The sequence below is a fragment of the Neovison vison genome, chromosome 4 (genome assembly GCF_020171115.1).
Source record: "Neovison vison isolate M4711 chromosome 4, ASM_NN_V1, whole genome shotgun sequence".
Taxonomy (NCBI): Eukaryota; Metazoa; Chordata; class Mammalia; order Carnivora; family Mustelidae; genus Neogale; species Neogale vison.
In genome coordinates, this window is record NC_058094.1 from 1,941,724 (window position 1) to 1,964,990 (window position 23,267).

General features: G+C 62.5%; 1 protein-coding gene across 5 annotated transcripts in view; it reads left to right on the top strand.

Moving 5' to 3' along the window:
• Positions 1-23,267, top strand: part of TSNARE1 (t-SNARE domain containing 1) — a 90,507-nt gene that overhangs the window by 55,192 nt on the left and 12,048 nt on the right. For 4 of the 5 annotated variants that reach the window (XM_044244864.1, XM_044244863.1, XM_044244861.1 and 1 more), the window contains 4 exons: positions 4,236-4,326; positions 6,514-6,588; positions 7,025-7,084; positions 16,003-16,161. In XM_044244864.1, coding sequence (XP_044100799.1) covers positions 4,236-4,326; positions 6,514-6,588; positions 7,025-7,084; positions 16,003-16,161 — 385 coding nt within the window. The remainder of the gene's footprint in view (positions 1-4,235; positions 4,327-6,513; positions 6,589-7,024; positions 7,085-16,002; positions 16,162-23,267) is intronic. The other variant, XM_044244860.1, reaches the window with a different exon arrangement.

Sequence of the window (23,267 nt, forward strand, 5' to 3'; positions counted from 1 at the left end):
CATTGAGTGAGTGTCTTTTCACGGTCATGTTGACCATTTCTATCTCTTCAGAGGTGTGTCTATTTGGATCCTTTGCCCATTTTCGAATTGGGCTTTTTGTCTTTTTATTGTTGAGATACTCCCTACTTCTAGAAGCTTTTGGCCTGTGCAGACCGGGCTCTCTGGGGCTTTTGTCTTCCCTGATGTGGCTCACGAGTCACTCTGCTTGGCTGACTCCTCCTTGTTCCAGCCTCCTTCCTTCTGTAGCTTCCTTCCCACGTTGGGGGAGCTCACATCCGTGGGGTTCCCGTGGCCCCTTGTCCCCCACAGAGACACGGCTGCTGGCCATGGGCACCCCTCACCTCACCTTACCTTGGGCCTTCCTGCCCAAATGTGTCTCCTCCTCGCTCTTGGGCCTGAGCCTCCAGCCCTCCTTTGATCACGACTGCCCGCCCTGGTCACACGTGTGTGACGCTGCCCCTCACTTGGCTTCCCGACCCCGCCTGCCCGAGCAGTTCCCCTTCCGCAGGCTTGCCTGAGCACTGGGGGCTGGGGGCTGCCTGGGTCTTGCTGGCCGCCTGCCGTGTGTCCTGCCTGAGCCCCTGGAAATGCAACATGGCGCGGGAGTCCAGGCTAATTTTTTTTTATTTTGGCATGATTTTCCACTTATTCCAACACTGTCGGAAGGACTGTCCTTTCCCTGTTGTGAGTACCTTGGCATCTTCTCCAGAAATTCCCTGATCATGTATGTGTGGCTGCCTTCTGGGTTACTCTGTTTCACAGCCCGTGTGCCTGTCTTCCTGAAGGCCCCCGCCCCCCTCCGGTTTTCTTGATCACTGATGTTCTGCAGTAAGTCCTGACCTCCGCTGTGGACGCCTCCGGCTTTTCCATCTTTCCGTGAAGCTGTTTTGCAGACTTCCGCTGCTGTGCATCTCAGTATCAATTTTAGAATAGCTTGTTGATTTCTGCAGTTTTCACATCCAGTTTAACTTGAATTGAGGTTGCAGTGACTCTGTAGACCAACTTAAGGAGAACTGACCTCTTGACAATCTTGAGTTTTCCAACCTGTGAATATGGTCAGGATTTCTCTGGTTTATATGTTCTTCCGTTTCTCCCCACAGTTCCCTGTGCGGTTGGTGTGTGGGTCTTGTGTGTGTTGTACTCAGTTTATCATTACCCATCCCGTGAGTTTGTACAGTTACACAAAGTGTCATCGTTCACATTTCACTTTGGTGTTGGCTGCGATGATGCAGAGGCACCGGTGACTCTGCCTTGAGTCCTGGGGGTCCGTTAGAGTCTCTGTCCAGCTGAACATGTTCCCTTCTTTGTTCTGGTTTTCCTGGAGTTTTTATGATAAATACCCGTCAAATTTTATTAAATGCTTTTTCTGTGAAGTTTACAGAGATTGTTTTCTCCTTTCAAAATTTACTCTGTTAATACAAGAATTTCATTCATTGTTTTTTGAGTGTTAGGCCACCCTGGGCTCCTGGGATGAAATCCTCTTGGTTGTGATCTATTATCCCTTTTTTGGGGGGCTGAGGTGTGCCCATTGGTCAGGGCAAGGCAGTCAGGGTCACACAGACTTCTGGAGAAAGGCCATCTCCACACTGCTCCTTGCGATCAAGAACCTCACGGAGACACCCAGTCACAGCATGACGGGGAATCTGGCGCAGATCGCCCATGCCACCGTGAACAGGAGGGACCAGCAGAAAATGGAAGGAGAAGGAGGGCCGCAGATAGAGTGACAGTGGCCCTGGAAGAGGAAGCAGGGCCACCGCAGCATCTTACAGGGCGCCTAAGAAGCCAGCCAAGAAGGAAGGAGAGAGAAGAGTGTACAGAGAAGATGAAGCTCATTCATTAATAAAACATGAACTAGTAATAGAAACAAAAAAGGAAAAAGAGAGACCAGACCTCCAGATCCAATAGGAAAATGCTAATTAGGAAATATTGTGGCTCTTAAGACAATAAATTGAGATTTTATAACCAAGATGAGCCAGAAAAATTTCTCCAAAGACATGAATTTTCAGAACTGACTCGGGAAGAAAGGGAAAGCCTAAATAGCTCCACATCTCTTGGAGGACATAGGTGTGACCTTAAGAACATTCCCACCAACACCCAGAGCAGAGCGCAGAGCAACACTGCGTGCCCCCAGATGCGGACAGGCCGCTCGCCTTTCTGCCACTGTGTCCACACTACCGCGAAGCAAGGACTCCAGAAGGAAAAGCGCTGCATGTCCCTCGTAGACACAGCAGCAGGGGCCCCAGCAAGACGTGAGATGGCAGCTGTCCCTGCCCGTGAAAGGGGCTGCGTCCGCACGCTGCTTCTGTGTTCTATCTACAGGCTGTGCTAAGCCGTGGGCACAGCGGGTGGCAGTGCGAGCCCTCTGTGATGCGTTCCCTGCTGGGAGTTGGGGTGGCATCAGAGCAGAAGTGGAGAGGGACGAGTGTGGGGTGGGGGTGAACCTGACCCCAGGGAGGTGGCCTGCGCAAACGGGAGGCACTTGGCCTGCTGCCCCCCGTCCGTCCAGTGTCCTCTGTGCAGGTGGCTGCTGCTGGTCACCAGCCCTGGCTGTGGCTGCCTGTACCCGCTGTCTGTCTGGGTGGCTGCAGAAGTGGTGGGGGAGGGATGCGGGCAGTGAGGCAGGGGTCTGTCCAGCATGGTGAAGACAGGGAGACAAGGTGACAGGCGGGGGCTGTGCTTCCATGGGACCCACACAGCCTAGAGGTCCTAGAACAGGACCTCCCAGCTGTGGGGTACTGTGGGGTGTGATGCCACACTGGGTATGGGGCAGCCGGCGGGGGCTTCTTTGGGGGCACATGGGAGCAGTGGGGGAAAGGCGGCCCGAGTCTGGGTCAGTGCCTGAGAATCGCGTTGCTCTCAAGGATGAAAGGAGAGAGGCTGTGGGAGGGGCGCCCCTGGGGCTTTAGCTGGAGGGACTAGAGCGACTGAACCACAGAGGGGCAGGCGGCCTGGGCATGTGGAGTTGGAGAGGCCTCGGACATCCAGGTGGAGGTGCCTAGTGGACTGCTGGCAGGGCCGGGCCCCTGTTCAGGCCCAGCTGCGAACGTGTGTGGGGGACAGTGGCACACAGGTGACTTCAGGCAACGGAACTAAAGGAGAGCACCCAGGAGGCGAGCACGGGGTGCCGCAGGGGGTTCCAGGGCCTGAGCTTCGGACGCAGACAGGGCAGGTCAGGAAGGAGAGGATCCCGCAAGCCCCTGAGCAGCGTGGTCCCAAGCTGGAGGTGGAGACGCCAGGAGGGCAGACTCTGGGCCACGGCGTGGGAGGTTGCAGCAGGGAGAAGTGGGGAAGGGGGGCTCAGTGCTCCGTGGTGTGCAGCGAGGTGAGGGAGTTCGAGGGGAGAAGCCATGTTCCCCGGGCTCCCGGGATCTGTTGGCGGCCTGCTGGGAAGGTCATTCCTGCTGCTGTCCACAGGGGTGCTCTCCCGGCTGGCCTGGGGGTCCTTTCCATCCTGCCACCCCACGCCCCGCCAGCCCCGGCTCCATGCTGCACACTCTGTGTGGCCCAGGCGGGTGTCAGGGACCCAGGCCCAGGTCAGACGGTGCCCCCACCCCTGCCACTTGGGGCCCTTCAGGGAGCGAAGGGGGCATCCGACCGCTTTTCTAAGGCCCGAGGGCAGGGTTTGTTCCCGGTGTCGCTCCCTCCGGGGGGGCTGTCATCATCCCCAAGCAGGTGAGGATTTGGTCTTTTCAGTCCCTTCGAGGTCACACGCAGAACCACAGACTGCACACGTGGGCGTGGCCCCTGGGGCTCTTGGGTCTGGAGGTGGGACCGTCCTTCCAACCCTCGGGGGCTGTGGTGCCCGGGTTGCTTGCTGACGCCAGGGGGTCCGGGCTCCCGAGGAGGTGCCGCGCTGACCCCCAGAGCAGAGGCCCAGGCCGCGGCAGCGCACACACGGTTTGTGTGCGGGGCGGGGGTCCTGACCACGGCGGCTCGGGCGTGACGGGCGTGGCGGGCCGTCCTCCCCGATCTGAGCTCACCCCTGTCATTCTCTCCCTCCTTCCTCACCCCTGTCGCCGCCTTCTCCATGTCCGCGCCTCTGGCCTTCGTCCCCTCCCGCGTCTCCGGCTCTGCTGTCTGCGCTGGTTCCCCTGCTGGTTCTCCTGCTTCCTCCACTGCCATGTGCGGCCTCACCTGACGCCCTGCGCCTGCTGTCGTCTGTCCGGTCACCTCGCGGCCGCCCGCTCTGCTCTCTCCGTCCACGCTGTCTCCTCTGCCCCCACCCCCGGCCTCAGGCACGTGACGCAGCAGGAGGCGAACAAGAGCATCGCGGCCGGCGCTGGCACCGTGAGGCAGATGACGGAGCTCCTGCGGGGCTGCTCCCGGGTATGTGGCCCTGGAGGCTGTGGGGGGCTGGGGGACCCCTAGGGAGATCGGGGGGTGCAGATGCCTGGGATGCAGACAGCGGCCCGGCCGTCGTGTGGAGGGTGCACGGGCCTCCGTGATGGGCCTGAGAAGCTGCCGCAGCTGCCACCCGGTGACCGCAGCAGTCCACTGGGCGAGAGGCTGCTGCCGACGCCGTGTGCCGTGTGGCCCCGTACATCTGGGGTGTCTAAGAAACGCGGGCCTGTGCCGACGGCGGGGCCGAGGCTTGTGTGGCTGGTGGGGGGAGCTGGGATGGGCTGCAGGGCGTCCCGGCAACTTTTCGGGGTGGTGGACATGTTCCGAAACCCGCTGGCGGTCACGGCACAACGAGCAGTTACAGAGCTCTGAGTTAAAATGAGCGCATCCTCCTTACGAGAGTTTAAGTCAGCCTCTCACAGAAACGGAGGCCCGGAGACAAAGGGCGAGCGGGGCTTTGGTACCAGAGGCACGTTTGGGGAGCGAGGGTCCGCCGTCCGTGGCGGGGTGGGCAGCATGTGCCGGCCGTCTCTGGCTACAGGGCCTGCGGCGCTCTGCTCAGCCCGACTTAGGCACGGCCCCAGGGGTTCGGGACGACACGCCAGGGCCTGGTCATGGACGCTGCTGGAAATCGTGGTGGCTCCCCACACCAGCGTCCACACTGCTCGGTGGGGTCGGTGCAGGCGTGCCGGCTTCTCGCGCGCAGCCGTGCTCCGTGCTCTTGGGCTCCGTGGGGGCCACACCATGCGTGTGCCGACTCGTTCCAGAGCGCGTGTCAGGCACGTCCCGCCGGCGGCCCTGTGCCAGTTGTTCACACTGGGGACTCCTGGCCATCCTGCCTGTGGGCGTCCTGCTGTGGGTATCCTCGGGCCTTTTATCTGGAGGAACGCTGAGGCCCGGAGAGTGTCCTATGCCAAGCATCTGCTCTGGGCAGGGGTCTCGGCTAGATGGCCGCTCTGGTTTCTCTGGGTCCACAGTCCACATTGTCACCTGTGTGCACCATGAAGGCTGAGACCCCAAGCTTGAGTTCCTGGCAGGTCGGGGGATCACCTTTAGCCTAATGTGTCCTTTGTCTGTCCACCTGCCCACGGGGCCACCCACCTGCCCAACCAGCGCCCATCTAAGAACGCAGCAAACACTGAATGCCTACGGTGTGCCCGATGCTGGGGAAGGACACGGAGGAGGCTCTCGTGGTTCCCTGGTCGGACAGTCTGGCTGGGAGGGGCTGGCGTTGCTCCCTGTTTCCTCGGAAGAAAGGCTGTGCCCGTCACACGGGGCTGATGCCGGATTGCAGAGCCGGAGACCACTGAGGAGTCTGTGGGCTCTTGGCTCCGTCCTGGGGCACACCCAGGGTGCCCCTCAAAAGAGTCTTCCTGGACACTGAAACGGGCTCCTCAGACCACAGTCTGGCAGGGACCATGTTGAGTCCCTCTGAAAAGTGCCCATCGGAAAGCTGGGGCCCCCAAACCGTGGCCAGCTTACTCTCCTGCGTGGCTCCCATGCTGCGTGGCGGTGGTGGCAGGGCAGGCGCCAAGCTTAGGGCCGGGGTCTGGTTGGAGGTCGACAGGAGCCCCCCACAAGGGTGGCCGTCTGTGACTTGGGATTCAGGGTCTGCCTTTCCTGGGGCTGATGGGGCAGGAGGGGTCAGGAGTCCCCGTTGTGTCCTCGTGCAAGGCCACAGGGCTTTGGCGTCTCTTTGTGTGGCCGGTGCGGTGTGGAGACGCAGGGGCGCTGAGTCCCGGCGGCCTGCTGGTGCTCACACTACCCCAAGCAGGCAGCCCTGGGTTTCCTGGTTTGCTCGTCCGTCCCCTTGCATGGCAGGCCTGTGCCCGGTGTGATCTGGGGCACCGGGCTGTGTTGGCGGGCATGACGTGCAGGCTGGGGCAGTGCGCTGCAGGGTGCCGGGCGGTAGGAGGAAGGTTTGATGAGCTGGTTCGGACCCTGGGGGTGAGACGCAGCCTGGCGCTGGATTGGCTGTACGGCCCTGGAGTCAGCGGCCTGGCTTGGTGGCCTGGCTCCACCCCCATGTGGCCATGACTGGGGGAGGAGAGGGGCGTTCCCTGGGGGCTGGGGAGGATGGGCAGTGTGGGGGCCTGGAGTGCCCCAGGGACGGGGGAGGCCGTGGGTGGGACGGGGCTCGCTGTCTACACTGCCCGCGTTCTCTCCTTGCAGCAGGAGTGCCTCCAGCTGGACCGTCTGAAGACTCAGCTGTCCGACGCCGTGCAGCGCTACGGCGGGGTGCAGCAGGTGCGGCTGCCCAGGAGGGTGTGTGGGCCGGCCGGGGCGCCTCGGGCCCTGTGGTTCCCTCGCCGACCGTCTCACCCCTCGGTTGGCCTGGGTTGGCCTGGTGGGGGTCCTGTCCTCGAGAGCAGAGGGCAGAGCAGAGGGCGAGCTGGGCCTGTGGACGGCCGCCATCGCCAGTTGCCACAGCCTCAGGGCATGTGCAGGAAGGATACTCACCTGTGGGTGCTGCTCAGGGGCCCCTGGCGGGTGGGGAGAGCGGGCACCCCCCGTCTGACAGGTGACACTGAGACCCAGGGCTTCCATGGGGGGAGGGGCCGACGTGCCCCGGAGCTGAAGGTGGGCTCTGCTGCCAGGCCTCGTCCACGACCTTGAGCTTATCTGACTCCTCCTTCCTTCCTCCCCACCTTCCGTTCTTCTGTCTCCCTCCATCCTTCCACAGAAAATCGCCGAGAAGTCCCGAGCCCTGCTTCCCACGGCACAGCGGGTCAGCCAGCAGCAGGTAGGTGCCAAGGGATCACTGTGGTCCGGGCGTGAGGTGATGAGGACACGGCGCCCGGGACCCTTTGTGCCTGTGGGGGGGTGGGACGCACGGAGGGCCCCATCCAAGGGGGTCTTACTCGATGAAGGACCTTTCCCCAAAACCGGCATTTTGACCTTCGTTCCCCAGTGTGGGCCAAGACCGTCCTGAGGGCAGACAGTTTGGCGTGCCCCATGGACTGACTTGGACCTGACCGGCCCTCCCGGGAGCAGAAGTGATAGAAACGGTGGGGCCGCGGGCACGCCCGGACGCCCGCACGAGCAGGCCGGAGCGGGGCGGGGACCGCGTCCCGCGGTGCGACAGCTGGGGGTGTCCAGGGCTGTCCGGGCGGCTCAGGCCGCGGCTCGAAGCCCTCTGTCACCGGCTCGCGTCGTGATACAACTTTGAAAACCGAAGACAAAAAGGCCTAGAGGCAGATGAAAACCCGAGAGGAGAAGTCACGTCGTTTTTCAAGGACTGAGGAGACTCACACCTGGCGTCGGAGGCCGTGGGCGCCGGGCGGCCACCTGGAGGCGTCTTTAAAACACTGACAGGGCTCCGCTCCCGTGGCGTCCTCCGCCTGCTGGAAACGCTTCTCAGAAACGCGGCTAGAAGGAAAACATTTTTAGACAAGTGTAAAGCGAGGGAACTCGCCACCGACGGACTCTGACGGGAGCGCGGGAAGGGGCTGCGCCCCGGAAACGCTGATGTGCGGACACGTCTGACTTCAGGTGGCCGTTGAGCGCTGCTCCCGCCCTGTGGGGCCTGGATGCCGGGGCGGGTCCGAGAGCACGGCCGGCCGGAGCGCAGGGGTGAGCCGCGTGGGAGCCTGCCGCGTCCTCGGGAGGAGACGGGAGCCGCGGGGCATCTCATCGCGCGCAGGGGACACTGAGGGACGCCGCGAGAATGTCAGTTACACAGTAAGCTAATGCATACGTGAAAGAATAAGTCAAACCTGACTAATTTAAAAGAAAGCCCCCCCCCCAAAATAAAAGGAAAAATCCTTCCATGAAGGACAGAAAACGGGATCAAGTTGTAACAGGGCAGATTTATACCAGATCGTTTGTGACTCCGTGAGCACGGCCTGACCCCTCCGACGGAAAGGCACAGACCGTCAGACTCGGTTAAATAGGAATCCAGAAATGTGACGGGAGTTAGAGGTTGGACCGAGACACGCCGTGAAGCCACCCACGAGGAAGATTGGTGCCCACGGCCGGGCCAGAGCACGCAAGTCCGCGGGGAGGCCGTCCCCGGCTCGCAGGACAGCGCGGTCGTCTAGACACGAGATGCAGGGCTGCCTGCGTGCTGACCACGGAGCCTCAGAAGACGCGGGACAGAACCGACGGTGATAAAAGGAGAAACGGCAAATCCGCGGCCTGCGACGGGGACACACCCGCGGAGACGGCGGAGGAAGGAACGGGAGAGAGACTCGGCCGGCCGGATGATTGCGCTCCTGCCGGACGGCGGCTCACGACGCGGTAGGCAGCCACGGGAGAGCAGGCGTCCCCGCCGGGGTGCGGTGCGCGTCAGACTCGGACGCCGGCCTCCGCGGGCTCCAGGGGGTGGGTGCGACCCCCAGTAAGTTCTCGGGTCAGCACAGTTCAGCTCCCACTTGGTACCAAACAGGCAGTTTCCCAGCGTGGGAGTGAGAAGTTTCGAAGGAACCCGCGAACCAGAGAAGAAATCGCGGTGGAGACCGTTGCCCTCGTGACGGGAACAGCAGAGCAGGGGCACACCCGGACTTGGGGTGCGGCTGGAGGAGAGCTCTGGGCGCCTCCCTCTGGAGAAGAAGCTGAAAATCGCGGTGCCAGTCTGAATCTCAAGAAGCTGGAAAAGCAGCACCAAACTGAATTCTGAGAAAATATACTGGGAAAGCAGAAATCCATGAAATACAAAATTGAGGCATATTGGACACCTCCAGCAGAGTCAGAGTTTGTTTTGATTAGAAGGATTAATAGTGAATCCCAGAACATCAGTCACGAAGCAGGGCATACAAATTACGGGCGTCAGGAGTGACAACAGCTAGATCGGGGACCCCACGCACGTGGCCGACAGAGGTTTGAAGATGCCGTGACGCGACTTTATGTCAATAAACTTGCCGCTCAGGCGGGACACCTAAATTATTATTTTTTTTAAGAAAAAGATGTAAGTTACCAAGACGTACTGAAAGTCAGGAAAGTCCGGTATTTGTTACAGAAATGAAATAAACAGTTCTGCAATTTCCATTGTTAAAATGCTACCAAGAAAATTCAAGACCTCAGTGATTTTATTGGTGAGTTTTTCCAGATGTTTGAGGAATAAACATTACTAGTTCTCATAGACTCTTAAGTAAAACGCAGAGGCGGACACGTGTCTCCTAGCTTGGTGAGGCAGCGAGCTGTGTTGCCAGATTCCTACGACGGCGTCACAAAAAGGAAGGGAACGTTCTCTCAGGAGCATAGGAGCAAAGACCCTAACCACACCACCAGCGGGCGTGATCTGACAGTATGTAAAAGGGTGATACCATTGTCCTAAGGCAGGGCTTACTCTGGGGTGTGGAGCTGGTTTATTTTCGGGAATAACCCACATAGGCCGCCATGTCCTTGGAGCAAGACCGCCACGGGGAGGGACGAGTCCTTGGTGAGCGTGTGCACCCCTGCGGGTGGGGGGCGGAGCTCTCAGTGGGCTGGGGACGGAAGAGCCTTTCATCTCACGGTGAGCGGCTTCCAGAGCCCTGTGGTTAGTACCACACTGGCTGCTGAGACGTGAAAAGCGTCCCTCCTGAGACCGAGGGCGAGACACAGGGTCTAGTCCTGTTCTCCTCCCCACCCCTGCGCTGGAGAGTATGTCCGCTGCACCGGGACGTGAAGCAGAAGCGACAGGTGTAAGAGGAACCGGGAGGAAGCAGGCCCCGCAGAGACCGCGCGACTGCGTTGCTGGGAAAGGTGGGCGAGCCTGCGGTAGACTGAGAGCTGAGAAGCGACGGTGACAGGGTCTGCGTCTCAGGGGACACCGTGCCAGCAGCACAGCGCACGAAGAAATGTGAACAGTGGTCCCACTTGTGAGAGCACCGGACCCGGGAGAGGCCTTCCCCAGCTGTTGGAGCAAGGGTGCTGCCGTGCGGTAGGGAATGGAGGTCTGTTTGGGGTTCCATGCCGGGCTGCCAGGGTTTTGAGCCGGGAAAAGTGATCCTGTTGGGCAACAAGCAAGTCCACGTCCAGACACCCCTGGCCTTGCATCTTGGTATTGCCTGTGCAGAGAAGAGCCAGCAGGGTCAGCTTCCGCGGTGGGTGTGGTCCCTTGCGGCCAGCAGGCCCCTCCTGACCGTTGACCGGCTTGCACACATCCCCATGTGGCCGCAGAGAGACCCCGTCCCCCCCCACCCCCTGCAGGGGACAGGCGCAGCAGTGGGCTTGGCCAGGTGCCACAGGATGCACGTGCTTTCACAGAACAAAAGAGTCTGCATCGCCTCCGAAACAGGGAAAGACGTTGTCTCACGAGCCAGCAAGCGCAGCACAGCTGGGAAGGCTCTGTCTCTTGGTGGGGAAGTGCTCCAGGCCGTGGTCCGTTCTTATGTGGCTGAGAGGGGCCAGGAGGGCACAGGCACAAGGCTGCCTTTGCCAGCAGATCCTTTCCCGAAACCCGCCCCTCCATGTGCAAGAAGGACTTGAGTTAGAACATGGATCTACGTGTGAGAGAGAAAGCAGTGAAGCATCTAGAAGACACCATAGGAGTCTGTCTGCACGTCTTCATGGTGAGCGAACATTTCTTGCACAGATGAAAAGGTACCACATATAAAGCAGATCAACTTGACGTCCTTAAATCAACATACCCTTCAGCGCAAGAGACAGTGTTCACGTACGTGTGTCTGGGAAGCCCTCATGTCCGTAATATATGAAGATCTCTGAGAAATCAATAAGAAAGAGGCAGACAACCCATTTCAAAATCGTGGAAGGGCAGAATCCTTAGGCAGGTCACAAAAGGGGACATCCACGTGGCCAGTAGCGCACAGACGTGTCACAAAAGGGGACGTCCACATGGTCAGAGTCCACGGACGTGTGCTCAGTGGGTGTCATCAGAAGCGGCCCGAGGGAGCCCACGGAGCTCAATCCCGGCCCCTCCCCTCACACCCACCAGCGCACTCACGGTCAGCCTCACAAGGGCCGGGAGGCTGTGCCGACGGAGGCATGCAGATGTTGCCCCTCTGGACCCTGAAATGCTTCCTGGGTTCACGCATTCTTTTTTCTGTGACCTTGCAGTCCTCCCCCAAGTGCACAGCCCGTGGCGAGGCACCTGTGTGTTCTCCCAAAGTCAGGCCGAAGGCGGCTCATAGTGCTGGGAAGACAGCCAGCCGGCGGGGCAGTGGCCAGATCCCTCGTGCTGGATTCCCGCATGGAGGCTGTAGCACCAGGAAGAGCCAGCTGTCGCCAGTGGGGCCCGCCGTGTGATCTCAGAGTGTCGAGCCAGAGAAGCCCAAAACCAGAGTGGAGGGAGGTCAAAGCCAGGCCACGGTGATGGGCACGTTAGAAGCTAGAACATTCCCCTTGGTCGGAGGCAGCGTGATGGTCAGGGGCTGGAGGGGCGTGGCAGGGTCCTGGCGAGGTTCTGTGTCATGCCTGAGGTCTTTCTTCTGTAAGAATTCAGACTGTGCATCTCTGATTTCTGGACTGCAGATGTGCTGTCTTTCAGCCACATTTTTTTTTTTTAAAAAGGAAGAGAACGGTCAGCAGTGTTTCTGAGAAACTATGACAGATGAGATTATTTCCAGGAATTCTGCAAACCGCAAACAGGGAGATGACATACTACCCTATTTAACACGGGCATGGCTGCGACACTGATCACGCAGACTCTGGGGCGCTGTCTGCAGGCCCGGCGGTCCTGGCCGGAGTGAGGGGTGCCCACCGACCACCTTCTCCCGTCTGAGCCAAGTGCCGGCCGCAGCTGGGAGCAGGTCAGCCGTCTGGCATCCACCCTCCGGGTCGGGTCCACGGTCCGTCTCAGACCTGGTCAAGCGGAGCCAGTGGGGGTGCTGGGTGTGTCTGGGCCGGCTCCTGGCCCTCGCTGGGGACAGTCCACAGTCTGTGCTGCCGTCAGCCGGCTTGGCGTACGTTTCCACTAGAGCGCCGTGTGTTGGCTGGAAATCCTCTTGTCCTTGCACAGGGCGGGTGCCCCTGGCCTCTGGGCCCCAGTGCCGCTATGTCGGGTGGGTGTCGGGGGAAGGATTGCCGTGGTCGCGCCAGTTCTGACATTCTGGGCTTTGACGCGTCTCCAGGCACTTCCACCTGCTAACAAACGGCGTCATTTATTACTTGGGGAAATGGATGGCCAGCCTTGGGCCGCTGAACAAAAGCAGTTTTCCCAAGCCTGTGACTGGCTCACGCCCTGACCCCTGCCCTCCCACCAGGGTCATGGACGTTCCTGCGCAGAGCCCGGGGTCGGAGTGCGCGGGAAAGGGGCCCCTTTCCCAGAGTCCCCAAGAACCCAGGGAGCCTGTGTGCCTCCTCCCGCCTCGCTCTTCTCACGGGAAAGTGCTCTCAGTGCCGCGGCCCAGCGGTCACGTTGGTTTGTGCATTTCTTCCGCACAGAGTGGGACCCAAACCATCGGCCTTGGAGGGAGGAGAAAGCCGTCTTTGTTGGCGGCCTCTTGTGCTGGAAAACCATCACAGGGCTGTCTCCTCCACACCGGCCCCAGCGCCTTGCCAGCAAATCCCTAATCCCCAAACGGGGCCTTTGTGAGGAGAATAAAGGGGCGCTTTCTGGTGCTCTCGGGAGATCAGGTGTCCCAGCCATTTCTTGCTGCCCTGTCTTCTGTCTTGCTGTGAGCTGCTGGGGGAGGGGCGGGCCATACCTGTGCAGGTGAGGACATGCAGGCCCCCTCTGTCCCCAGCTGCCGGGCCGCCTCCGCGGGCCGCATCCAGGGAAGGTGGCTGTGGTGTCAGGCACATCTGAGTGCTTCTTCCCGTCGGTCTGTAGGCGTCATGGCGGTTTTCCAGCCCCTTCTCCCAGGATACGTGCTTACGGGGAGCCTTCCTCTATCTTGGGCCCCGGTGCACAGACCAGGGGCCCTTGGGGACTGTTGGGCAGACTGGGGAGGCTTTCCGAACACCGTGCCCAGGCGGCGTTCCCACTGGAGCCGATGGGCCGGGCCAGGGCCCTGGGAGAGGTGGCCCTCACACCCCTCTCTGGGGGCAGCGCGGTCCCTCAGCGTCCCCTCCGGCTTCTGCTGACGCGTCATCTTCAGGTGCACCTGCTGACGCAGCGAGGTGGTTCCTCCTCTCGCTCCTTTCCCTGACTCTGGGCGAGGGTGCCGGGGGCGAAGGGAGGCCGGGAACCTGCCAGGTGGCACAGCCAGCGAGCGCCCTGGGCCTTGCCGTCTGGGCCGGGGTGTGAGTGCTCAGCAAGGAGACCCCCACTCGGTCCCTTTTGGCGGGAGCGAGGGTGCCCGGCAGCGCCCAGAAGGGACGCGGGACGGGTCTGGCCGGTGGCACAGCGGTGTGCTGAGCACCTGGGGCTCTGGGGCGCTTGTCCCCAGGACACTGAGGCCCCGAGCCTGCTGTGCTGGGCCGGAAGCCATGGCTCGGCTCCGTGCCCGCCCCTCCGCTGCCGTCCGCCCACACCGGGAAGGGGAGGCGGTAATTGCCACCTTGGACCAGTAGCGCTTGTCAACAGATTTTGTAGATCTTTTATTTTATGTTCATTTCTCCACGTATTTATTTCTGTAAAGGCCTCTGCCGACGCCTGCCGTAGCGTGGTGTGGGGGCAGAACGTTGGCTTTGGAAGCAGAGCTGGGTTTGTGGGGGCCTCTCCGTGCCCCTGGGGCACCCGCACCGCCCCCTCTTTACCCCAGTGTGAGCATGCCCACCTTGCAGGTCGTGAGCCCCCCTGGAGAGAGGAGCGCTGGCCTCCTGCCTGGTCCCTGCCGAGGCTCCCGGGGCTGGCCCTCGCATGGGCACAGGGCCTTCTGCAGGCCTTTGTCCAAACTGGGCTGTATTCGTTGTCTCTGTGACTTGTGGGTTTCTGTGCCCGTTCAAGCCTGTCGGTACGCGGGGCTCTCGCCATCCGCCGGCTGTACCCTGGGGCTGGCGCAGGGTGGGCCAGCGGGGGCCGGGAGAGTGTGTGGGAGGGGTGGTGCTCTGCCCGCTGCCGAGGCCCTGTGACGGCTGCCTGGCGGGGGGCCCATGCTGGGCCCTGCCCTGGCCAGCGCCCTTCCCTGTGGCCCCGAGAGGCATAGGGGCGGGGTGGGAAGGTGGTCTTGTCACGAAGGGAAGACAGTGGACAGGCCAGTGGTAGTCTCCAGAGCCTCCTTTCGGACTGCCCAGTGCGGAGTGTCCTAGGGACACGGAGCCTACAGAGGGAGGCTCCGTGAGGGAGGGGAGGGCCAGTCCCGCATTTCAGTCCCGGCCCATTGCCCAGTCATGCGGAGGGGGCTCGACCAGGGTTCGGGCTGGCATTGGGAGACTGGGGGCCAGCTGTACCCTGCCCTCTGTCCCTGTGCCAGCATGGTCTCTGGACAGGGGAAGGGTGCTGTGCTCAGAGCCAGCACCTGGGGCGGGAGTGAGGGCAGGAGAGTTGCCGAGGAGGCCCGGATGCAGCTCGGGGGACAGGGTCAGCTGGGGAGGAAGCTGCTCCAACCGGGGGACCGGGGCAGCCCCTCCCACGCCCCTGGTCTCAGGCGCACCGTCCTTGTGGCTTCTTGCCCCGGAGCTCCTCTGTGTTGGAGCTGGAGCCCCAGCTTCACATCCTGCCTGTTCTGGGTTCCTTGGCCTCTTGGCCTCAATGTCCTTATCTGTAAAATGGGCTCAGGGCTCTTTGCAGGGTGGTTGGAGGTGTCAGAGACAGCTGGTGGGAGGAGCGTGGCCATACCGGGAGGCACGGAGTCTGGGGTCGCCCGGTGGCTCAGCGCATCCTGCAGCCTTCTGTGATGCCGATCCCCGTCTCTCACAGACGCACACACGCTCACACATGTACACACGTGTAGCTACACACCCACACACACCCAGCCCCCATGTGAAGCCGAGCTCGGCTGACCTGGGGGTGGGGAGCGGCTGTGAGCGGGCTTTGGCTTTCTGATGGGGGAGGAGGGGCTGAGGCGGGCATGGTGGTCGTCTTTGCTGTTGCACTCTTTCCGTGGGAAGCCACGGCTCCAGAGTGGGACCCGGTCCCGCCCCCACCCTCCCTCAGCCCTGTGGGGTGCGCAGTGCGGAGACGGCCCCCCACAGGCAGCCCTGCACGTCCACTCACTTGTACTCAGAGTCCTATCAGAGAGCAGATCGTTAATTGAAGGAAAAAGCCACATTTTATTGAATTTCAGGATCAGGTAAATTAAAGCAGTCGACCCAGAATGGAAAGACATAAAAGGCCCCCTGGCACCCCTCCCCCGGGGTCCAGTCTCGGTGAAGGTGTGTGCGGGACGCACCGTCCCCCGTGGCGCGCGTGCCCTGCTGTGTGGGTGGCCATACCTCCGTTTCCACAGCCCCTGCCTGGCGGCTAGACCCTGACCGTGACCTGCGGCCGCCCCCAGAGTGGACTTGCGGTGGGCTCCCAGCCCTGTGAGGAGCTGTTTGTGTCCATCTGTCAGGGGGCATTTCTCGGGTGTCACAGCAGCTGGGGACACGAGGAGTCTGAACTCCAGCAAGGCTGTGGTGGGGAGCAGGGGGCTGCTGAGTGTGTCCGGTGGCCAGGCCTGGGGTGGCCCGAGGTGGGCTCGGGTCGTCTGTTGGACCTTGGTCCCTGTAGTGGCCCCACGTGGCAAGGCCCTGTGGCTGTGGGTCGTCTCCCCTCCGAAAGTGCGGTCTGGGGGCTCTGCAGATCCCTGGAGGCCCCCGGTGCCCAAAGCCGTGAGCCCGGGGAGCAGCTGTGGCCTCAGCCTGGTGGGCAGCCTGGTGCACCCGCGCTAACTGGTCTGTCTCTGTGGCCGGCAGAGTCCCCGGGCCCCTTTTGCTGAGCTGCCTGATGATGAAAAGCTCTTTAACGGGACTGATGGCGTGTGGCAGGGCCAGGAGCAGGCGATCCTTCCGGAGATCACGGAGGAGGACCTGGAGGCCATCCGGCTGCGTGAGGAAGCCGTCCTGCGGATGCAGGTGAGGACCGGCCCGTGGAGTGTGCGTGGGCGGTGGGACTGTGAGTGACGGTGCCCCTGGCCTCTTGTCCTGGGGTGCTGGAAGTGCATCGGGAGCGCAGCAGGGACGCTGGCTCCGCGGACAGTGGGGCTGACCCCCCCGAGCCCCCGCGTGCAGATGTGGGTGCGTTCTCTTCCCCCCGCCGGCCTCCGTCTCTTCCTCTGCCTGGGACGTTGGAGCTGCTTCCAGAGGCTCCGTTTCTGGATGCATATTCTCTGAAAGTAGCTTCTTCTAGAAAAACGAGAACCTGGGCAAGTTGGTAAACTGAGTCAGTGGCACAGAACCTGTTGCTGTGTTTGCTGTCCACCGTGGGAGAAGGAGGATGCCCCCCCAGGGAGGCGGAGCTCAGCCCCCTTACTTCTGGGGCCCCCTCCCCACTTCAGCCTCCGCCTCCATGAGGACCCGTCCCTTCACACTGTCCTGCTTCCCGGAGGGGAAGGTCCACTGGCTTGTGGCCCGGGCAGGAGGTGGCACGGGGACATGGGGCTCCGCTCTGCTGAGACATCCAGAGAAGGACCAAGCACACATACACGGGGAGCCCTGTCTGCTGGCACAGCAAGACCGGCTTTCCACCAGCAGCTGAGAAAGGGATCCGAGCACGATTGCCCCTGAAGACCCAGGGTGCTGCGGTCCTGAGAGGCGGGGAGACTTACTTGGCTCCTCTTTGGCTCAAGAACTCAGGTCCCTGTAGGAAGGACCCAGCGGCCCCTCTGGCGCACTGTCTGTGGGTAGTGGGGAGAAGGGGCAGAGGTTGGGAGGCTGGGCAGCCAGGTGAGGGTGGGGGGCCATGCTGTGCTTGAGGAAGGGGTCTTGTCCGGGTGCTGGAAGCTGAGGGCAGGGCCCTGGGCACAAGGACAAGGGCGGGGTGAGGGCTGCCCCTGGGAGAGGCCAGGAACCCCTGAGCAGGTGAGCACCCACCTCTGAGAGCAAACATGAAGCAGGGGCCTCCTCACACGAGGAGCCCTGTGTGAGTAGGGTACCTCCTGCACTGGGCAGCCCAGGCCTGTGCCCTGCTCTAGTTCTCTGTATGGTCACTAGGCAGAGGGTGGGTTTTACCAGGGCTGATCAGCTCACCTTAGCTGAGTGGGAGGGGCCTGGGGCCTGGGCCCCCCAGGACCTGGGGTAGTGTGGGAGCTGCCTGAATTCAGCCAGTCCCTTTGTGGCCCTCAGAGCCTCGGGGTGGTCAGCAGGGGGGACCACTGTGGCTAGGCTTGCAGGAGCTAGGGTCTCCACGTGTGGCGCAAGGGGGACGTGGACGCATGGTTAGCCCTTGTCTGTGGGTCTGTCTCCCAGACTGCATGGCTGGCCCTGGTGACGGAGGCTCGCAGAGCAAACAGGGAGGGAGGGGCCCACAGTGCCAGCCGGGACAGGCTGGACCCTGGGGGACAGGTGGGCTGCCCCAGGCCCCCACAGGGCTGGCCCAAAGCCCAGCTGCTCAGGGTCTCCGGGGCTGTCTGTCCAGAGCTACAGAGGACAGCAGAGAGGTGTGGCTGCCGCTTGGGGATGTCTGTGGGCGGCTCACACGGCCTCCCCGTGCAACCGAGCAGGCTGCTTCCCACTGACGCCGTCTGCCCCCACCTCCTTCCCTCCGTCCCTCTCAGTTCCATGCGCCTCCCCCTTCCTCTGGCTGCTGGCGGTTGCTGTCCGTGCACCAGAACCGGGCCCCCACGCGGGGGTCTGTGCCCGTGCCCAAACCCCAGGCCCGTAAAGCTGGACGCGCCGTCCCTCCATCCCTCGCTTCCGTCCTGCTCTGTGGCTTGTGCTCCTCCTGCGATGCCGCTGGGACCTGTGGACAGGTGATCTCGGCCCGGCCCGGCCCACCCCTCCCAGCCAGCTCTACCCAGTTCAGCCCCGCCCCACCCTGCCCTGCTCTGTGGCCCCCCACTCCTACCAACCCTCCACCCCCCAGGCGGCTTGGCCGCTTACAGGCTGCATTGGCACAGCTGACCCCCGGCCTGGCCTCCGCTGTCCTCCGTCCTGATCCCTGGCTTCGTGGGCCTGGACGCTGCAGGCTTATCCCCCCTTCCCCAAGTACTAGCAGAGTGGCCTAGGGCAGACCCAGGCCCTCCGTGGGTCTCAGCTTTCCTCCTGTGGGAAGTGCTGGGCCACTCCCATGAGGGCTGCCGGAGCGCATGGAGGGTTGGGAGGAGGGCGGCAGGGCCACGCTGTGCGGCCCGCCTGAGACACCCCTGCCCTAGACGGGATCCCACGCTATCTGCAGTTCGGGCTGGTGACTAGAGCTGGGAAGGAAGGCACCTGTGTGCAGGGGGAGCTCTGGGGACACCACCCATGGAGAGCAGTGCCTGGCAGCTGCCCCAGGGGCGGCTGTGCTCCTGCAGAGGGGGCCGGGCCAGGCTCTCAGCACACCGTCACCCCCTTCCTGAAAGGGGAGGCCAACTCCCGGGGCCCACGTGGCCTGAGCCCTGGCTCGTCCTGGGCAAGGTGCATCTGGAGGTCCAGCCATGGGCAGGAGTCAGAGGATGGGCCCCTCCGATGAGGAGTGCGGGGGGTTTGAGGCACGGCCCCCCTTCTGCCAGGCTAGTTCCGGGACTTTCTGGGGCTGCTTATCCGCCTCTGATTTGGAAGCAGCTGGTCTCTGGACTGAGCCTAGGGTCCCTTCCTGACACTGGTCCTCGGTGGGCTGTGACCTGGGTGACCCCAAACCTCCCATGGCCCTGAGGGGCTCGGTATCACGGCTGCTGTAAAGCGGGAAGGGCCGTTTCCGTTCCACTCGGAGCTCAGGCTTTAACTGGGCGTGGGTGGGTGGAAGCAGGACCGCAGAGGCTCCCCATTAAGCTGCTCCAGAGCTGCCGGCCCCCCAACACCGTGGGCTGGCCGGTGACCGGCGGTGGGCAGCTTTGCCCCCAGGCCTGTGTGCCGGCCCTTGGTGGTCTGTCCGTCCACCACAGCTGTGCTGGAGCCACCAGCGGCCAGCTCCTTCTTCTCTGTGGCCTCAGTGCCGCCTCCTGGGAGTCTGGCCTGTGGGGCTGAGGCCCCACTTCCCGTTCCCACTGACCGTGGACCCTCGTCCTGTGCTCTCCCCAGCGGATTGCGCCCCGCAAGGCCTTGGCCAGTCTGGGCAGAGCTGGCCCCTCGGGCTGCAGCCTCTCACATCCCTTTCAGCCTTAGGTCCCTTCCCTGAGCCCATTCCCTAGCGCTGGGGACACCCTCCGAAAATGGGCTGTGGGCATCTGCGTCTGAAAGCCTCAACTGAGCCCCTTGTCCAGAAGAGCAGAAGGTATGTGTCCAGGGCCTCGTGCTCCAAGGCCGCAGGCCAGGAGGCCCCTCACTCCTTTCTCCCGGGAATGAGGCTGCCGGGGAGGGCGGCTAGTCCGGTGTCCTCACAGCAGCGGCCAAGCCCACCCGTGGTCCAGCGTGGCCTGCCGCCACCAGGGCAGTCCTGGCAGAAAGGGAAGTCTCGCTGCCGAGCCTGGGGGGCTGCTGCGGTGGTAGCCGGAACTTCCTCGTCCCCGTGTAGGGAGGGGCCGTCTGGCCTCTGTCAGCTCTTTTTTTTTTTTTACTGTTTGGTAATACCTTTATTTGTAAAACCTTTAAAGTACGGGGTACACTTGAAAGTAACAAAATTATTCACTTAAAGACCCACGGTAATGTAGATACACTAGTTCCTATTTGCTCTCCAGCCCCCAACCCACTACATACGTTACTCTGAATTATTCCTGTGTCTGGTCTGATAATGGTGGCATTTTAAGATGGATTTCCAGTGTCAGACATTTTCTCAACCGACATCTCAGGAGAGCTTCTGGAGCAGAGGGGGTATGCCCATTCTGTGTCACGGAGGTAAAAGCTCAACCTGAGTAGGATGGCGGCGAACCAGTGTCATGGCAACTGGACTCCGGTCTTGGGGCTCTCAAGGATTTGTGTGCCCCTGGGGAGGTGCACAATCTCTAGACTCACGTTTTAATAAATGGAAATCAAAACCATCGGGGGTGGTTTGCGTGTGCCCACACTCCACTTGGCTCTTCCATCTTCCGCATCCCCTTGTCCAGAAGCCTCCACAATGTCTTCCGAGAAAGGATGAGGTCGTCTAAGAAAACAGATAACGTGCCCAAGGTCACAGAGCTGGCAAAAATCAGAAGGAATTCCGTATCCCCCCTTCCCACGCCAAGGCCCTTCTCGCTGCTCCGCCGGATCCTTTCCCGCCCGGGGCATCTTCTGGCGGCTGAAGGCTCGTTTGGGAAACGCAAAGGCGACCCCCAACAAAACCCCAGGGCACCTGGCAGCGCTCTCGACGCCCGCCAACGGGCCCGATCCGCAGCCCGAGGGACGACGCCCCCCAGCCCGCGGGGTCCGGGGGCCTCTCCGCCGGCCGGCAATGCCCGCCTCCGCGCCGCAGGCCGCCGGGGAGCGCGCGGCCCTCCCCGCCGCCCTGCGGGTCCCCGGGCGGCTAACGGAGCCGCCCCTCTGTCAGCTCTTAATGGCAGAGGGGAAGTGGAGGTCTGGCCCAGGTTCGAGCCCCAGCCATGCCGCTGCCTGGCCATGGGAGCCCAGGGGTCTCCTGGGAGCTTCGGTTTCTCTATAAGACGGGACCGTGGTCTTGGGGGCTGTTGAAAGGCTTAAGGGAACCCAAAAGATCTTTGTGAGCCCACAGGTGACCATGCACCACAGAGCTGGGCTGCCTCCAGGGGTCTCACCTGGGCAGAGCCAGATCCGACGGTGGGGGGTGGGGGGTGGGGGTGGGCAGGGTGGAGCTCACAGCTGGCCCCCCGTGCCCCCCAGCCCCTACCTCACCCCTCCCTGGGAGCTCCTGGAGGACCGCGCCCCAGTTCACACCCTGCCGTGCCTGGGGCAGGTGTGAACTGACTAGGGGTTCACCCCAGCAGGAGGCTTGGGGGTGCTTCTGTGACCCAGCAGCAGGCAGTCCACAGCCTCACCTGGGCTCTGGTGGTCGAGGTGGTTACGGCGGTGCAGACGTGTGGGGTGCTGCTAGGAACAGCATAGCAGGTGGGTTGGGGGTCCCCCTGGCCCTCCGGCACCGACCCGGGAGCACACACAGTTCCCTCGGCCCTTTCCGCCAGCTGCCCTGGCTCTCTGAACCCGCTGGCACCTTCCTGCCCGGACCCTGTTCCTGTAGACGCTCCAGCACCTTCCTCCTGCTCTGTACCTTCCAGTCTCCGCGCAGGTGTTGTCCGTCTGGAATTCTGGGCTCCCCCGTGTGTCACTGAACGTACCGTGTCACGGACCGTCTTGTGATTTTTCTCCGCGGGAACCGAGCCCGTGGTGGTCGCCGTGTCCTAACCACAGAGGGCGCATGGCCCGATGACTGTCGCGCAGACTAACGGCCGGGTGGGGGCGGGTGGGGGCGGAGGGAGGGATGGCGCGCGGGCCGCTGCGCGGGGGCCGGTGCAGGCGTGAGCGAGGGTTACGTGGCAGGCCTCCCGAGTAGGGCTGGGACTTAACGAGGAGGCTCCGTTGCCTGTTTATACGCCGCTTTATCAGCCCTCACAGCAGCCCGCGAGAGTGAGCGCTCCTGTGTTCCAATTTTATCCGAGACGATGCGGAGGCTGAGAGAAGCCGCGTCACTGGGCCCCGCGGCGCAGCGCCAGTGTGGCAGGGCGGGGCCTCGAGCCCGGCCTGCGTGACTCAGGCGCAGGGTGTGCGGGGGGCGGCACAGTCCGATCCCCGCCCCTCTGTCGGCCTCCCTGGGGCGGGGGAAGGGTGCGGGCGGTCCCCGAGGTGTGCAGGGCCCAGGGGCCGCTACCTAACTCTGGCTGAGACCCCGTCTTCCGTCCGAAGGGTGGGGCAGCGTGTCCCTTCCCAGGGCCGCGGAGGTCCAGCGGGACGGGCCGTGCCTCCAGCCAAGGCCAGCACCTAGCAAGCTTGCCGGGCTCGGGTCTGGCTAATGGAGCTGGGACTCGAGTCGTGTGTCCATCCACTCCTGGCCTGGGCAGCCCATCGGGCCTGACCGCCGGCTGTGGCCCGGGCTCCCCCTGCCGAGCCTCACCTCATCTCACCTGTGCAGGCGGCGCTGCCCACGTCCCTCTGGGGCGGCATCGCCTGACCCAGCCCAGGAACTGCTCTGTCGCCACGGCTACGTGGCAGGCCCAGGAGGGAGGGGGCTCGGCATGAGGGGCCTCTGCAGAGCAGAGCCCCGGGGTGCCCTCCTGGAGGTCGGCACGGTGCAACCGGAACGCAGGGGTGGGGGTTTGACGGGGCCGATGACTATGAATCCGTGAATAAATCAGTGAAATTGGGCATTCCGTTACCTGGAACAGTCATGCTCATAGGCGGGCGGTTGCCAAGATCCTAATTATAAGAAGAACTTGTGTAATGGAAAAAGTGCTGCGGTGTTTTCTTGCTCCTCGTTCCTGACGGCGAGGGGAGCGCGCAGGTGCACTTCCCACACGCCTCGCGGTTTTCCCGCGCCCGTGCAAGGCTGTTACTCCGCGGTGCCAGGAGAAGAGGAGAAAGAAGATTCTGCGAGAGCTTTTAATGAGTTCTAGTTTTAGAAGCAATCAGGAAAATAATTGCATGACTTAAACGTTTACTAAGTGAAGGTGTTTTGCGTTTTTCCATGTCGCCCACTCTGCCACTCTCCTGGGCCACCGCTGGGGCCGCCTGCTGTCCCTGGAGGGCGCCGTCCTGGGGCAGCTCCGGGGGACTTCTGGGCCCCAGTGCGGGCCCACCACCCCTCAGGCCCGTGACCAGCCTGGCTCCGAGCCCCCCACCCCAGAACGAGGACCGGGCTTCTGCTGGAATGTGGCTCCCACCGGGGCTCCAGGCCCACATGTTTGGCGTATCCTCCAGGGGAGCCCAGGAGTTGGGTCCCACTTGCCCTTGGCCTTGTTCTCCAGGAACCAAGGCATGCCCAGGGGTCCAGGCATAGTGACCAGAGGGACACTGTCCCTGCCAGTGGCCTGTGCCCAGATGTTCCCATTCTGCATGCTCCCTCCGGCTTGAGGCCACCCGTCCACACCTCTTCTGTCAGGCCCTCCCTCGTGGCAAATTAGCAGCTCTGTCCCCAGAGCCGGCCTTGTCTAGTTGCCCCATCAATGCTGCAGACGGTGCAGACACCCCAGGAGGCCCCAGTGACAGGAGCTTCTTGCAGG